Source organism: Ornithorhynchus anatinus, chromosome 5 (genome assembly GCF_004115215.2).
Source record: "Ornithorhynchus anatinus isolate Pmale09 chromosome 5, mOrnAna1.pri.v4, whole genome shotgun sequence".
NCBI classification, from domain to species: Eukaryota; Metazoa; Chordata; class Mammalia; order Monotremata; family Ornithorhynchidae; genus Ornithorhynchus; species Ornithorhynchus anatinus.
This window is the reverse complement of record NC_041732.1, coordinates 14,499,884-14,514,517: the sequence shown is the minus strand read 5'-3', so window position 1 is coordinate 14,514,517 and position 14,634 is coordinate 14,499,884. Positions and strand designations below refer to the sequence as shown.

The 14,634-nt window shown below is 53.6% G+C and overlaps 1 protein-coding gene across 1 annotated transcript in view; it reads right to left on the bottom strand.

The window, feature by feature from the left end:
• The window catches only part of SEMA7A (semaphorin 7A (John Milton Hagen blood group)), a 58,867-nt gene extending 44,525 nt beyond the window's left edge, over window positions 1–14,342 (bottom strand). The window contains exons 1-3 of the mRNA XM_029065833.2: window positions 14,173–14,342; window positions 13,399–13,554; window positions 13,113–13,258 (exon numbers count right to left, since the gene is read on the bottom strand). Coding sequence (XP_028921666.1) covers window positions 13,113–13,258; window positions 13,399–13,554; window positions 14,173–14,321 — 451 coding nt within the window. The 5' untranslated portion in view covers window positions 14,322–14,342. The remainder of the gene's footprint in view (window positions 1–13,112; window positions 13,259–13,398; window positions 13,555–14,172) is intronic.
• Between the last annotated feature and the right edge of the window lie 292 nt (window positions 14,343–14,634).

Here is a 14,634-nt window from a genome sequence, read left to right as displayed (position 1 = left end):
TCTGAAAAAGAAAATATCCAAAGGACGACCCCTCTCCCCATCATCAAAGTCTTATTGAAGGCACACCTTCTCCGAGATGCCTTTCCTGACTTAGCCCTCATTTCCTCTTCTCCTTCTCTCTACTCTGTCACCCCGGCACGTAGATCTGTATCCTTGATTCACCCCACCCTGAGCACCACAGCACCTACGTACATATCCTCATATATTTTAATGCCTGTCTCCCCCCTCGGCTGTAAACTCCTTGTGGGAGGGGAATATGTCTTACCAACTCTGTTGTAGTGTACTCTCCCCCAAGTGCTTAGTACAGTGCTCTGCACATAGAAAGTGTTTCAATCAATGCCACCGATGGAATGATTTGGGTTTTCCCCTGTTGGGAAGCAAGGGAGCCAGGGCAAAAGAGGTACATCTTAACAGGGACTCCCGAAGGCTCGAGATTAGCACGGGCAGTGGCTCCCGGCGGCCTCAGAGACCACCCCCTCTGCCGCCCTCCCCACACACACGTACGCACATGCACTTGTCTTTTATGTGACCTTGGGCAAATCACTTCACTTCTCTGTGCCTAAGTGGCCCAATCCGTAAAATGGGGATTGAGACCGTGAGCCCCACGTGGGACAACCTGATTACCTTGTATCTCCCCCAGTGGTTAGATCAGTGCCTGGCACATAGAAAGCGCTAAACAAATGCCACAATTATTATTACTATTATTAGATGGGAAGAATTTGACAGTGAGGTCAGAGAGGGGCCCAATTTCAGGGTTCAAGTGGGATCACAGCTGGGAGGAGGGAGAGAGGAGGTTCACATTGAAATTCTAGCCCTTCGAGACGTGGTGGGCTCCCAGATCCAAACTACCGCTACCATCGGGCTGCCTTCCCCTAAACGCTGAAGAGAGGGCTGCCACTGTGTCTCCAAACCCATCTGCTGGGCAGAGCCGGGGGGAGAGCCAGAGAACATGGGGCAGAATTTGTCCAGTTCTGAGCCGCTGAGCTGATCATTAATGCAGGCAGGATTGAAAGCCCTTGAGGGCAGCGATCTTGTCTATTCATTCGGTAGTATTTATTGAGCACTTACCATGTGCAGAGCACTGTACTAAGCGCTTGGAATGTACAATTGGGCAACAGATAGAGATGATCTCTGCCCAATAATGGGCTCACGGTCTAAACGAGTTGTCTACCAACTTTACCGTACTATCCTCTTTTGAGCACTTAGTAAGCGCTCGGCTCACAGCAAGGATCCAATAAATATTACTTATTGCCCGACTGACAGAAGGACCTGGGTTCTAATACTGGCCCCATCACTTGTCTGCCATGTGACCTTGGGCAAGTCACTTCTCTTCGCTGGGCCTCGGTTCCCTCATCTGTTAAATGGGGATTAAGACTGGGAGCCCCATATGGGGCAGGGACCGTGTTCAAACCTGATTTCCTTGTATCTACCCCAGCGCTTAGAATAGTGCTTGGCACATAGTAAACACTTACCAAATCCCACAGTCGTTATTATCATTATTACCTCTATAATAACAATTACATTCATGAGGTTTGGTAAATGCTCAATTGCCGAGTGCTGGGGAAGATACAGTACGATCAGCTGGGGCACAGACACCCTGTCCCACGAAGGGCCCAGTCTAAGGGGGGATTTGTCTAGGGACCTAAGAGGGGAGAGAACGAGGGGACTCGGCCGCCATCGGTCGAGAGGAGACGACAGCTTGGAGTTAAGTTTGGAAACGGAGTCTGCTGTCTTCAGCCGCCTGGGGGTATAAATAGAAAGGCAAGGAGGGACAGAAGAGCGCTCCGAAAGTAGCCCTGATGGCTCCAGCGGAGTCATCTGCGGGAGAGGAGACCACCGCAGAGCCGGGATCATCGATCCCTCCCACCACCTCCCCCGCGGATGTCTCTGCCCAGACTCCGCAGCTGCCAGGGTCTGGCCAGAGACTTGGCAAGGGCACGGAGAGGGGCACCAGTGGTGGCAGACGGCAATGCAAAGGGGGCAGGAGGGGGAAGAAGGATGACTGGCGCCCAGCCAACTGGACTGGGGCCAAAGCACAAGTCTGGGCCAGCTGGGCCTCGGGGAGCCAGGCTGGAGAGGGAGGCCGGAGGGGCGGGGAGGGGGGAGAAAGGAAAGAGCGCACCGGAGATTGTCAGATTAAAAAGTGAGATGGAACGTGAGGGTGGCCAGAGGCAGAGAAGTTGGAGGCTGTCAGGGCAGCTCCCACACTGTCGGAGGGAGCCAAATCTGGAGCTGAGAGTCTTAGGGCACCCACTGCCCTGACCTGAACATCTCTGGGAAGATCCAGACAATGGTGATCCGCAGCCCTCCTAGCCAAGACAGAATTTAGACATCCTGTCGCCAAGCCTAATCTTCATCATAATCATAATAAGTATTTGTTTAATATTTACCATGTGCCAAGCCCTGGGATATATATAGACAAGATAGCCAGGTTAAACAGGGTCCCTGAACCATATGGGAACCCCCAGTCTAAGGGGGAAGCAAGGACAGATATTTAAATCCCCTTTTTAAGAGGAGACCGAGGCATAGAGGCCACCAACCTCCTCCCATGCCTTGTTCTTGCCTGTCCCACCGTCGACCCCTGGCCCGTGTCCTATCTCTCGCCTGGAATGCCCTCCCTCCTCACATCCTCCAAACTAACTCTCTTTCCCCCTTCAAAGCCCTACTGAGAGCTCACCTCCTCCAGGAGGCTTTCTCAGACTGAACCTCCCCTTTTCCTCTGCTCCTCCTCCCCTTCCCATCGCCTCGTCTCCCTCCCACTGCTCTACCCCCTTCCCCGCCCCACAGCGCTTGTTTCTATTTGTACATATTATTCTATTTATTTTATTAATGATGTATATATCTATAATTCTATTTATCTATTTTGATGCTACTGATACCTGCTTACTTGTTTTGTTTTGTTGTCAATCTCCCCCTTCTAGTCTGTGAGCCCATTGTTGGGTTTGGATTGTCTCTATCTGCTGCCATATTGTACTTTCCAAGCACTTAGTATAGTACTCTGCACACAGTAAGCGCTCAATAAATAAGATTGAATGAATGAATGAATGAATGAATGAACAGAGAAGTGAAGCGGCTTGACCAAAGTTACACAGGAGGCAACTGGTGCGCCTGTATATGGACCCAGTGGAGACTCCTCTGGCTGCAGTCCCAAAGATGCTAGAATTGCACTCAAATCTCCTGGCCCCAGGATGAGTCTGTAGAACCCCACTCTCCCCCGCTGCTTAAGCAGAAGAGAGTATAGGAATCCCCATTTTACAGTTGAGGAAACTGAGGCCCGTAGACTTGAAATGCCTTGTCCAAGGTCACACAGCAGATAACTGGCAGAGCCAGGATTAGAACCCAGGTCTTTCTGACTCCCAAGCCCGTGCTCTCTCCACTAGGCTATGCCACTTCTCCTTTGGGAGAGTTCATGCCTCAGTTTCCCCCCTCCATCCATCAGTTTATCCATCTGGAAACCCTAAGAACTGATACCTCCTGGAGTTGGCTGGGGGTGGAGCAACGAATGAAGCTACAGTAAAATTGTCGAGTGGGCTTCTGATGCCTGTTAATTACAGCTAATTACGTTAATGCTCACCTAGTCACCCAGAGATTAGGAACAATTCATGCCAGGTGATTAGGTAAAGAGCCAGTTTCATTCAACTGACAGTCAGCCCTACCCAAAACCCCCCCTGAAGGGGAGGCTGGCTGGAAGAACCGGAGTGGGCCTCTAAATGTTTGGGACTTTTTCTAAGGCTGATTTCATTCTTCTTTGGCCGAGCCCTGTCCTCCACAGTACCAGCCTCTTCCCCCATATCGCCCATCTTTGTCGCTGATCCGAATCCCCTTCCGTGCCATCCCCGGCCTGCAGCCCGGACTGACATTCTCTAAAACCCCAGATGGTTTCTACTTCCCCATTTGAATAGTGATGACAAGACAGAGAGAGGAAGCCGGTGGGGGGGAACTGCCTTTTAAGGAGCTCCCTCTGGCCTCCCAAGCAGAGACCGGGAAGGGAAACTTCCATCCTCCCCCTCGATCCCCGGCCACAGCACAGAGGGGCCCCGCTACTTGACAAATCTCTCAGAAGTTCCCAGCAGACACAGAGTGGGGAAAGAAGCTCTACCCATTAGGCCAAGGGGACCCGGATGTCTTAGCCCATCGCTCACCGGGTGGACAGCCGGGCCTGGGAACTGGTCTTCCAGCCCACGAACCAGGCTTCCTCCCTCTCCTAGGCGACGCTCGGAGACGAACCAGAGGCGAGTGTAGTCTGTTGGGAGGCCAGCCCGGGAATTGGGTACTATCTGGCGGCCGTCAATCACCCAGGAGACCCTCTTATTTAACTCCCACAGTGCACTGCAGCTCAGTTCAAGACCAGGGGCTTGGCCTGCGGAGAACCTACCTCTTCCTCCTCCTTGAAACCTAGATAAGACCTCCTCAGGGACACCCTTGAACCCCTGAATCCCAGCCCCTGGAGGTGGCGGGTGGGGAGAGGGCGCATAGACGAATGCAGGGTCAGCCCGTCACCCTCAGTGAGGACCCCAGCCCCCACTCCAAGGAGGGATCAGAGGAGGATATACTGGGACTGAATCTTCATCTGACTCCCACAGCTGACACCCCAGCAGCCACAGGTAAACAATAACCTCGGAAAGGTGGCTGGAAGGGATGTGACGGGTGTGTTTGTGTTGTGTGAACAGCTGTTCCTCTCCTCTCAGGAGAACAAACAGCGGAGGGGGAATCACCTGCTTCCAAAACATCCGGTGACGGGCCAGGGAAACAGCAAACGCCTTTTGGAAGGATGGGGCCATTCGTAGAGTCCAGAGGAATCTCTTGAAGGGAGAGTGAGTCCTTGGCCTCTCCCCTGGGGAACAGAGACCATTTCCGGCTTCACTCCAGAGACCTGGGCTACTCGAGAAGATGGGAAGCGGTGAGGGGTGGTCCTAGGGAGGCGGAGCGAGGACCAGTAAGGATGAGTTAGAATCCACCTCCCTCAGCACCAGCCCACATATTCCATGGGGCGAAAGGAAATCAGGGCAAATAGAAAGGACAGGCAGCAGGTGTAAAAGAACTAGAATATCCTCAGCCTCTCTTTCCTGGAGACTTGGTTTTCATGGGAATCTAGGTCTGGAGGGAGAGCCGAGTATTTTTGCTGCGGGCAGATGCTTGTGTTTTTTCAGGCTGGTGAGATGGATGGGAGGGAGAAGGAGGAGGAGGAAAAGGAGGAGAGAAGGAGGAGGAGGAGGAGGAGAAGGAGGAGAAGGAGGAGAAGAAAGTGGGACTGGCTGAGAATGGAGAGGAGGGGATTGGGACAGGCAATGCAAGTTTTTAAACTCAGGAGCTGTTGAATACTTTCTGAGGATGCTTTGTAAGACTATGAGTCCTCTGCTTTCCCTTCATCCCCCCAGTCCACCTAGGGGTTACCTATGCACTTGCCCTCATTTGCTCCCCCCACCATGCACTTTGATATTGCCTCCCACCTCCTCTAGACTGTAAGCTCCCCTCTAGACTATAAACTCATGGTGGGCAGGGAACTTGTCTACCAACTCTGTAATCTTGTACTCTCCCAAGTACTTACCACAGTGCTCTGCACACAGTAAGTGCTCAATACATATGCTTGATCGATCGATCGATTGGTCCTTATACTCGGCCACTTCCCCTACCTGTAATTTATTTTAGGGCCTGCCTCCCCTGCTAGATTGTAAGCTCCTTGTGGGCGGGGAGCATGTCTTCCAACTCTATTGGACTCTCTCAACTGCTTGACCTGGGCTCTGCACAGAATGAGAATTCAGTTAGAGCCGGGGCTTGACTGGCAGCCATGGGCCAGGAGGGGAAAGGAAGAGTGGTGGCTGTGGCACCAATTCCACAGGAGTGAGGGATAGAAATAATAACTATTGTGGTATTTGTTAAGCGCTTACAACGTGCCAGGCACATACTGAGCACTGGGGTGGATACAGGCAAATCAAGTTGGACACAGTGTCCCACCAAGGGCTCACAGTCATAATTCCCATTTTCCAGATGAGGTATCTGAGGCACAGAGAAGTGAAGTGACTTGCCCAGAGTCACACAGCTGACAAGTGGTGGAGCCGGGATTAGAATCCATGACCTCTGACTCCCAAGCCTGTGCTCTTTCCACTGAGCCACGCTGCTTAGCGACTTGCCCTAGATCACCCAGGAGGCAAGTGGCAGAGCCAGGATTAGCTACTTCTCCCCTTCCCGGTCAGGGAGGAGAGGATCCCGGCCCAGCTCACAGTGTTCTCCCTCACCTAGGGGAATCCCACCCCACGAGAGAGGAGAGCATCACTGTCTGGTGGGGAAAGCCCTGGGATCCAGGCCTGGATTCTCAATTCTTCCACCAACTCGGGGGTGTGACCATGGGAGGGGGGGGTGTCTCCCTGCTTGGCAGCACATTCTCCCTGGTCCCCACCCCATGTCCCCACCCTAGGCCAACCAGACCTCCCCTTTCTCCCCATTTCCTCCAGTCCACCATCCTATGCCTCCCTTCCCCTCCCCATCCCGCCCCTGAAATCAGATCTCCAGTCACTCTATCCCATTCATTCATTCAATTGTTTATATTAAGCACTTACTGTGTGCAGAGTACTGTACTAATCGCTTGGGAAAGCACAACACAACAATAAAGAGTGACAATCCCTGCCCACAACGAGCTCACAGTCTGTGTTAGGTACCGGGCAGAGAGCTTTTCTAAGACCCCCAAGGAAGGGGAAGAGGAGAAAGGAATGAAGAGGAGAGTGGGGAGGAAACATATAGTTGGTTAATCAATTAATGGTATCATTGAACAGCACAGCCTAAGAGCATGGGCCTTTTGACAAGGAGTTGAGGACAGGGAAATGTGTTGAATATTCCTAGAATGCTCCTAGTGGGGAAAACATGGGCCTAGGAATTAAAGGACCTGGATCCTGATCCCAGCTCAGCCACTTGCCTGACAGTGTGCCCTTGGGTGAGTCACTTTACTTCTCTGTGCCTTAATTTCCTCATCTGTAAAATGGGGATTAAATACTTTTTTCGTTCCCCCTTAGGCTATGAGTCCCATATGGGATGGAAACTGTCTCTGAACTGCCTATCTTGCATCTTCCCCAGCGCTTAGTACAGTGCATAGTACACAATAAGCGCTTAACAAAGAGCATGATGATTATTATACAGCATCTCCCACGCAGCATCACCTGAGAAGAAATGCAGAAACCTGATAGAGAAGTATCATGGACTACTGAAAAGAGCACGGGCCCAGGAGTCGGAAGGACCTGGATCTTAATCCCAGCTCCGACAAGTGTTGGCTGTGAGACTTTGGGAAAGTCGCTTCACTTCTCTGTGCCTCAGTCACCTATAAAATGAAGATTAAAACTGGAGGCCCATGTGGGACAGGGACTGTGTCCGTATCTACCCCAGTGCCTAGAACAGAGCTTGGCACATACTAAGGACTTAACAAGCACCATAATTATTATTATTATTAAAATGAGGATTAAAACTGTAAGACCCATGTGTATCTTGTATCTATACCTGAGCTTAGTACTGTGCCTACATATAGTAAGCACTTAACAAATACCATTAAAAAGAAAGAAGGAAAGAAAACCACAGAGAACCTCAGAAGATCATATCCAAAAGCAGACCAAAAGCCTTTCCTAGCAGATGTTAAATAACGATAAATGGCTGATAAATGGTTTTCCCCTGATAAAGGTCTCCTGTATGTGTCTTTCAGATAACGGTCTTCCATCCCACACTATGTATTGGACTGAGTCGGGGCCAGAACCTAAAGCCAAGACCAACCCAAATCTCATCCCAGTTCCGCCACTTGCCTGGTTGGGAGATCTTGGGCAAACCACCTCATTTCCCCATCTGTAAAAATAATACTAAGAGTCATAATAACAATATTTGTTAAGCGCTTACTATATGCCAGATCCCGCACTAAGCACTGGGGTGGATACAAGCAAATCGGGTTGGATACGGTCTCTGTCCCAGGTGGGGCTGAGATTCTCAATCCCCTTTTTACAGTCGAGGGCTCTCAGAGAGGTGAAGTGACTTGTCCAAGTTCACACAGCAGGTGAGTGGTGGAGTCAGGATTAGAACCCAGGGCCTACTGACTCCCAGGGCCATGCTCTACCCACGAGGCCCCTGTCCTTCCTCCTCCTTAGACTGTGAGTCCCACGCAGGACAGAGACTGAGTCCGCCCTGACAGTCTTGTATTATCTCCTGCAGCTTTTAGTACAGTGCTTGGCACAGAGTCAGCCCTTAAATAATACTGCAGTTCTTATTTCAAATCCACCCCAGGCCTGTCCCAAAATGCATTTCATTTTCCCTTCCGCACCTGGGCATTCCAAAGCTTGGAAGCCTTTTGGGCCGAGAGCCAGGGTTTTCACAATGGGTAATCCTCAGGAGATTCCCCTCTGGGGAGGTGAACGAAGCCACCCCTGCTTCCCTGGCCCCAGCCATCGTCAATCCCGCCTCTACGGAAAGAGGATTTCCACTGGAAATGTTGATGATGCTCAAGAAGTCCCAGCCGGGACTCCATCCCCAGGGTGTTGATGACAAATCTCTCCACTTCCGCCCTCCCTCCCCCGGCCCCCACCCACGTCAAAACACCCCAATGATTCCCCCGGGGGGCTCTGGCCAGGATGTGAAACAATGTTTCACTTTTTAGTTGGGTTCTGACTTGGGCTTTGTGGAAGAGGCTTGGTGGGCTGAGGGAAGAGTTGGGATTTGGGAGACAAAGAGTCCTGAGGTCGGAACCAAGCCCGGAAGGGGGCTATAACTCTGGGGCTGGGTCCCCTGATCATTGTCGTCATCATCATCATTATTATGGTATTCGTTCATAATAATAATAATAATAATAATGCTGGTATTTGTTAAGCGTTTACTGCGTGCCAAGCACTGTTCTAAGCGCTGGGGTAGATACAAGATAATCAGGTTGTTCCACGAGGTGGCTCACAGTCTTAATCTCCATTAACACCCAAGCGTTAAGCACTTGCTACCTACCAAGCACTGGGGCAGTTGCAAAATAATGCTACCTACCAAGCGCTGGGGCAGTTGCAAAATAATCAGGTCTGACACAGACCCTGTTGCACTTGGGACTCACAGTCAGAAGGGGAGGGAGCACCGGTATCTTATCTCACATTACGGTTGAATAAATGGCGACTCAGAGAACTTAAATGACTTGCCCAAGGTCACACTGCAGGCAAATGGCAGAGCCGGGGATTAGAACGCAGGCATCCTGACTCCCAGGCCTGCGCTCTTTCCACTTAGGGCTGCTTCTCTTTGAGGCCAGTTCTGTCCTATGCCTGTTTCCCTTCACTGTCCTCTGCACTGTCCTCAAACCTAGAGGGCAAAGGACAGTCCACCAGCGAGGAGGGAGAGGGAGAGAATCCTAGGCTTCTGGGAAATTCCCTGTTTTAGTCCATGTAGCCCTGCGGAAAGCTGAAAACCTCTACTGACTTTACCAGAACCCAGCCCGACTCTTGCCAGTGCCCTGGGGGTGTAAGTAAGGGGCAAAGGGAAGAAGGAGAGACCAACTCCCTTTCCCCATTGGGGGAAAAGCAGCCGGCCCTCGAGCCTTGCGACCCTTCTCTGCCCAAGACCTCCCACCCCCCATAGGCACTGATGGCTCCTCGGGGGGGAAGGAATTGGTGGGGTGGCAGGGGACGGGGGGAACAGGAGACTTGGCTCCCAGACTTCTCTCTGCATCTGCTCGGCAACCTCCTGTTCAGAAGACTTGTCATTTTCTCCCAACTCCTGTCAGTGCAGCTGCTATTCCGATGCATTGAAATCACTAATCCCTCCGCAGAAGCTGACAATGCCATATGCTTCTTCGATCTCTCCCGGCTGCTCGGCCATCAGGGCCCACCCGGCCAGGCTGGAGACCCCGCGGAAGCGGGGAAGAAGTGCTAATGATCGCCGGACATCGCAGTTCCTTCACAAGAGGAAACTTTTTCGCTCTATCTGCGATTGGCTTCTAGAAACCTGGCTGGGGATGCATCTCGCCCAGCTTAACGGAGCTGAGAAGAGCCCTTTAAAGCCCACTGGATCCCCGGGAGGGAAGCTTCAGCTTGGCACACCCTAGAACTACGAGGTGGGCACAGGGTCCCTTTGGCATCTTCAGAGCCCCTTGGAGTGTGATAATGCCTTGGGCATGTATAATTAATCAGTGGTATTTACTGAACACTTACTGGGGTGGGGGGGTACTATCCTCTTGGGAGAATACAATACAACAAAGTTGGTTGATGCCTTCCCTGCCTACAGTGAGTTTACAGAGCATTGTACTAAGCTCTTGGGAGAATACAATACCACAAAGTTGGTAAACACATTCCCTGCCTACAATGAGTTTACAGTCTAGAGGGGGAGACAGATGTTAAAAGAAATAACCCATTGCTATTATCCATAAATTGTTATTAATAATATTATTGCAAAGCGCTTTCACACCAGTCATTTCATTTTCACTTCCCAACAGCCCCATATGGTAGGGAGGAGTATATGGTCCTATCTTCATTTTACAGATGAGGCAGCCAAAGCCCACAGAGGCCAAGTGTCTTATGCAAGGTTTCCCAGCCAGTTAATGATAGAACTGGCATCAAGACCCCAGTTTCCTGCCTTCGACACCCATGCTCACTCCTCCTAGAGGCCTTCCCTGACTAACCCCTCCTTTCCTCTTCTCCCACTCCCTTCTGCGTCGCCCTGACTTGCTCCCTCTATTCATCCCCCCTTCTGGCCTCACAGCACTCATGTACCTGTCCGTAATTTTTTTAATGAATATTAATGTCTGTCTCCCTCTCTAGACTGTAAGGTCACTGTGGGTAGGGAATGTGTCTGTTATATTATTATAGTGTACTCTCCCAAGTGCTCAGTACAGGGCTCTGCGCACATTAAGCACTCAATAAATACGATTAACTGACTGACTAGATCATGCTACTGTTCCAAGATGGGGGCCATTGCATCTGAAGAAGTTCCTCCAATGCCAGAGATATCAAAGCGCTCTAAAACCCTGGTCTAGAAGAAGGGAGCACTGACTGCATTTTCCCAGAAGGGTTGGCAGGACACCAAGTTGACTCTAGCCAATAATAGCGCTCAGACTAAAAAACCCCAGAGCCCTGAACCCCAATCCCTTGTTAAAGTGCTCGGCCCTTAGAACGGTGCTTGGCACATAGTGAGTGCTTAGCAAATACTATCATTATTGTAATCACTAATTCCATCCAGGATCTGGGGAGCAGAGTGCAGGCATCCTGATTCTTGCCTCGTCGTGTCTATCTTTTCCATTGTCCTCTCCCAGGTGCACAGTACAGTCCTCCGCACCCAGGAAGCACCCAATAAAAGTATCACTGTTCAATCAAATGTTCTCCAGCTTACCCAATACGACTGACCACTGCAGGGTCCATAAAGACCAACTCCCTCAGGAGCTCTTTGGACACCCCCCACAGACAGACAGACAGACAGACAGACACACACACACACACACACACACACACGGCTGCTACGGAGGAAATCGCTTGATCCTCCCAGGCTTGTCTCTCCTCCGGACTTAGAATTTGGTGCCTGGCCTTGACCTTGGGAAGACTGGGCTGAGACCACGCACCTCCCCTGAGCTCTAGGGCCGCCGGACCCCCATCCTCCTTCCCTCCCGCCACCCATTCCCCTCTGCAGAAGAGCAAACACTGCAGAGGTGGCAGGCACAGGGCGGATCACCGGCTCCACCTTCCCGCTACCGTGCAAGGTTCCTACCGCCCAGCTTTCGAGGTGAGCTGCAGTGCAGGGGGAGGAAGACCTCAGGGAGGCGAGGAGGGCCCGGATTTGGGAGCCTATCACCCTCCCCATTCCCCAGCCTCCCCCCAGTCCTAGAGCAGAAAAAGGGGGAGCCCCCATGTGGCCTGTTCATCCCTGAGCCCCATGCCCCCCGCCTGACTCCACGCTTCTCCCACGATCAGAGTCCAAGCCCGAGGATTCTTGGTGGTCACCCAAGTTCAAATGGCTTTCAGAGGACCATCTGCCCTCTGCTGAGTCGCCTTCTCCTCCTGACGGGTGGTTGGTTCCCTTGACCTTCCCCCGGCCCGGGGGGGGGGGGGGGGGGTCGGTTGAGACCGCTGCCCTAGTCTGGGGTCTGCAGGTGGGGCCCTGAGTTCCTTGTGTCCAAACCCGTGTCTGGAGTTGGTTCTGCCCGACGCTTGTCCCGATCACCGGGCACCTACAAGGATTGCAGGGGGGGAGAGAGCCCGGGAGAAGGTGCAGCTCCGGAGACCCAGCCGGGGAGAGGTGCAATGCAGGCCAGAGTCAATGCCAAACTCCCGGGTGGCATCCCCTGGGAGAAGAGGAGCTCGGTCGCCCCCTTCTCCTCCGGACCCTGCCTGGGGGCACCTGCTCTCTCCTCGGGCCCGGGCCGAAGGGGGGAATCCGGCCCCGGCAGGAAGGTGGAAGCCCTTTGCCCCAAGGTCACCCGAGGACGCCTGGCCGCCCCCCGCCGAAAGGCGGGCCGAGGATTGGCACGTGGGGGGCTCCCGCCACCCCGAAGCCCTGCCCGGGGGGGATGACCGGCGGCGGGCTGGTGGTCGGTGCCCGGGGGCGCAGGCCGGAGCCCCGGGCCGCTGCGGGGGGCTACGGGGGGCTGCGGGGCGGGAGCTCTCCGTTCACGTGGCGCGGCCGGGGGGGTGGTCTTTGTTCCCGCCGAGCCCGAAGCCCCGCACGGCCTCACCAGCTCCGGCCGCCGGGCACCTCCAGCTGACGGAGCCGGGGGCACCGGGGGGTGGGGAGGGGGCGGCCGGCTGGAAGACCCTCCCTCCCCCGTCTCCCTCTCCAGATCTGGGGGGCCCGGACGCCACACAGAGGGAGGAGGAGGGGCTGAGGATTCCTCCCACCGGGAAGAAAGTCTGCAGGAGGAAACCCCCTCCCTCCCCTGCAGAGGAGTTGCAGCAACTTGGGAGCCGGGCCCCCCCTCCCCCCCAGCAGGCTGAGAAATCTTGCAGGGGCCGAGACCCGAAGGTGCCCTCAGCTACCCTCTCCCCCCATAGACCCACCCCCCAGCCCCACCACCTCTTTGCTGCAATGGAGCGGCCCCGGGTGCGACGCACGCCAGACACACGAGAGACCCGCGCCGGATCGGATGCCCTTGCGGGAGGAGACAGGGAGAAGACGGGGCGCTCGGATCCTACCTGCCCAGGAGGCCGTGATGCGGGGGATCGCCTTCTGGTGACCGGCGGCGAGCAGGGCCAAGTAACTGAGCAGGGCAGTGAGGAAGGCGGGCTGGGGAAAGGACCGCATTGCCAGGCAGCGATGAAACAGAAGTGCTGAGTGAGAGCTGACAGCCCAGAAGCAAGTGAGAGAGAGAGAGAGAGCAGTTGAAAATTCATCCACTAGCAGTCACTGGCGGGGGGGAGGAGCCTATGACACCGTCGCTCTAAATATCGAGGGCTCTAGGGATTCTCCCAGGAGGCTTACCTCAAGGAAATCCACTCAGAGGGATTGGAGCTTGACGTGGTCCTCCCGGTTCCAGGCTCGGACCGGCCCCGGCGATCCTGGATCCCAGCTCCATCCCGGTTAGGGACCTGGGCACGGCAGCCAATCAGCTCCATTCGGCCCCTGGACACACCATTCCTAGGGACGAAGGGGGAAAAAGAGCCTTTTGTGGTCCCTCCTTTGCTCCCGCCTGAAGGGATGCTCTGCTATCCCTCGGTGCGGGGAGGACCTGCAGGCAGACGGGAGGAGGAGGAAGAAGAGGAAGAGAATGAAGAGGAGGAGGAGGAGGAAGAGGAGGTGGAGGTGAAGGAGGAAGTGAAGGAGGAGGAGGAGAATGAAGGAGGAGGAGGAGGAGAAAGGAGGAGGAGGAGGCAGAGGAGGAAGTGAAGGAGGAGGAGGAAAAAGAAAAGGAGAAGAGAAGGAGGAGGAGGTAGAGAAGGAGGTGGAGGAAGAGAAGGAAAAAGGGGGGGAGAAGAATGAAGAGGAGAAGGAGGAGGAGAAAGAGGAGGAAGAGAAGGAAAGGAGGAGAAAGAGAAGGAGGAGGAGAAGGGGAAGGAGGAGGAAAAGCAGAGGAAGGAGGAGGAGTCAAAGGAGTAGTAGTAGTAGAAGTAAGTAGTATCAGAGCATTGAGGGAGTATCCACTTGGTGTAGGGCGCTGTACTAGGCACTTGGGAAATTCAGAATACAGAAGTGACACAGTCCCTGACCACAAGGAGTTTACACGCTAACGGGGAAGATGAAAATAAAAGTATTTACAAGAGAACTGAGAGCCCCCTCCAGAGAAGAGGGAAGAAGGACGTTCTTGGACAACTTCCCATTCTGCCATCTTTGCCCCTCACATCCAGGTGCTCCAGTAGGATTACAGACAGACAGCGGACAGGGGACCGGTTCGAGGTCAGAGGCATGCTGAGGCTGCACTCGGGCCAATGTCTCACGGGGACAGATTTAGCATCGGGCTTCGAGGCTAAGTGTCTGGTTCTGTACCCGGTAAAAAAGCAGGAAGGCGAGGCTGAGGAACCCTGGTCAGAAATAGCTCAACGTGTCCAAGACGGAGCTCCTTATCTTCCCTCCCGAACCCCGCCCTCTCCCTGACTTTCTCGTCACCGTGGATGACGCTACCATCCTTCCCGTCTCACAGGCCCGCAACCTCGGTGTCGTCCTTGACTCCACTCTCTCATTCACCCCACGCATCCGATCCGTCGCCAAAACCTTCCGGTC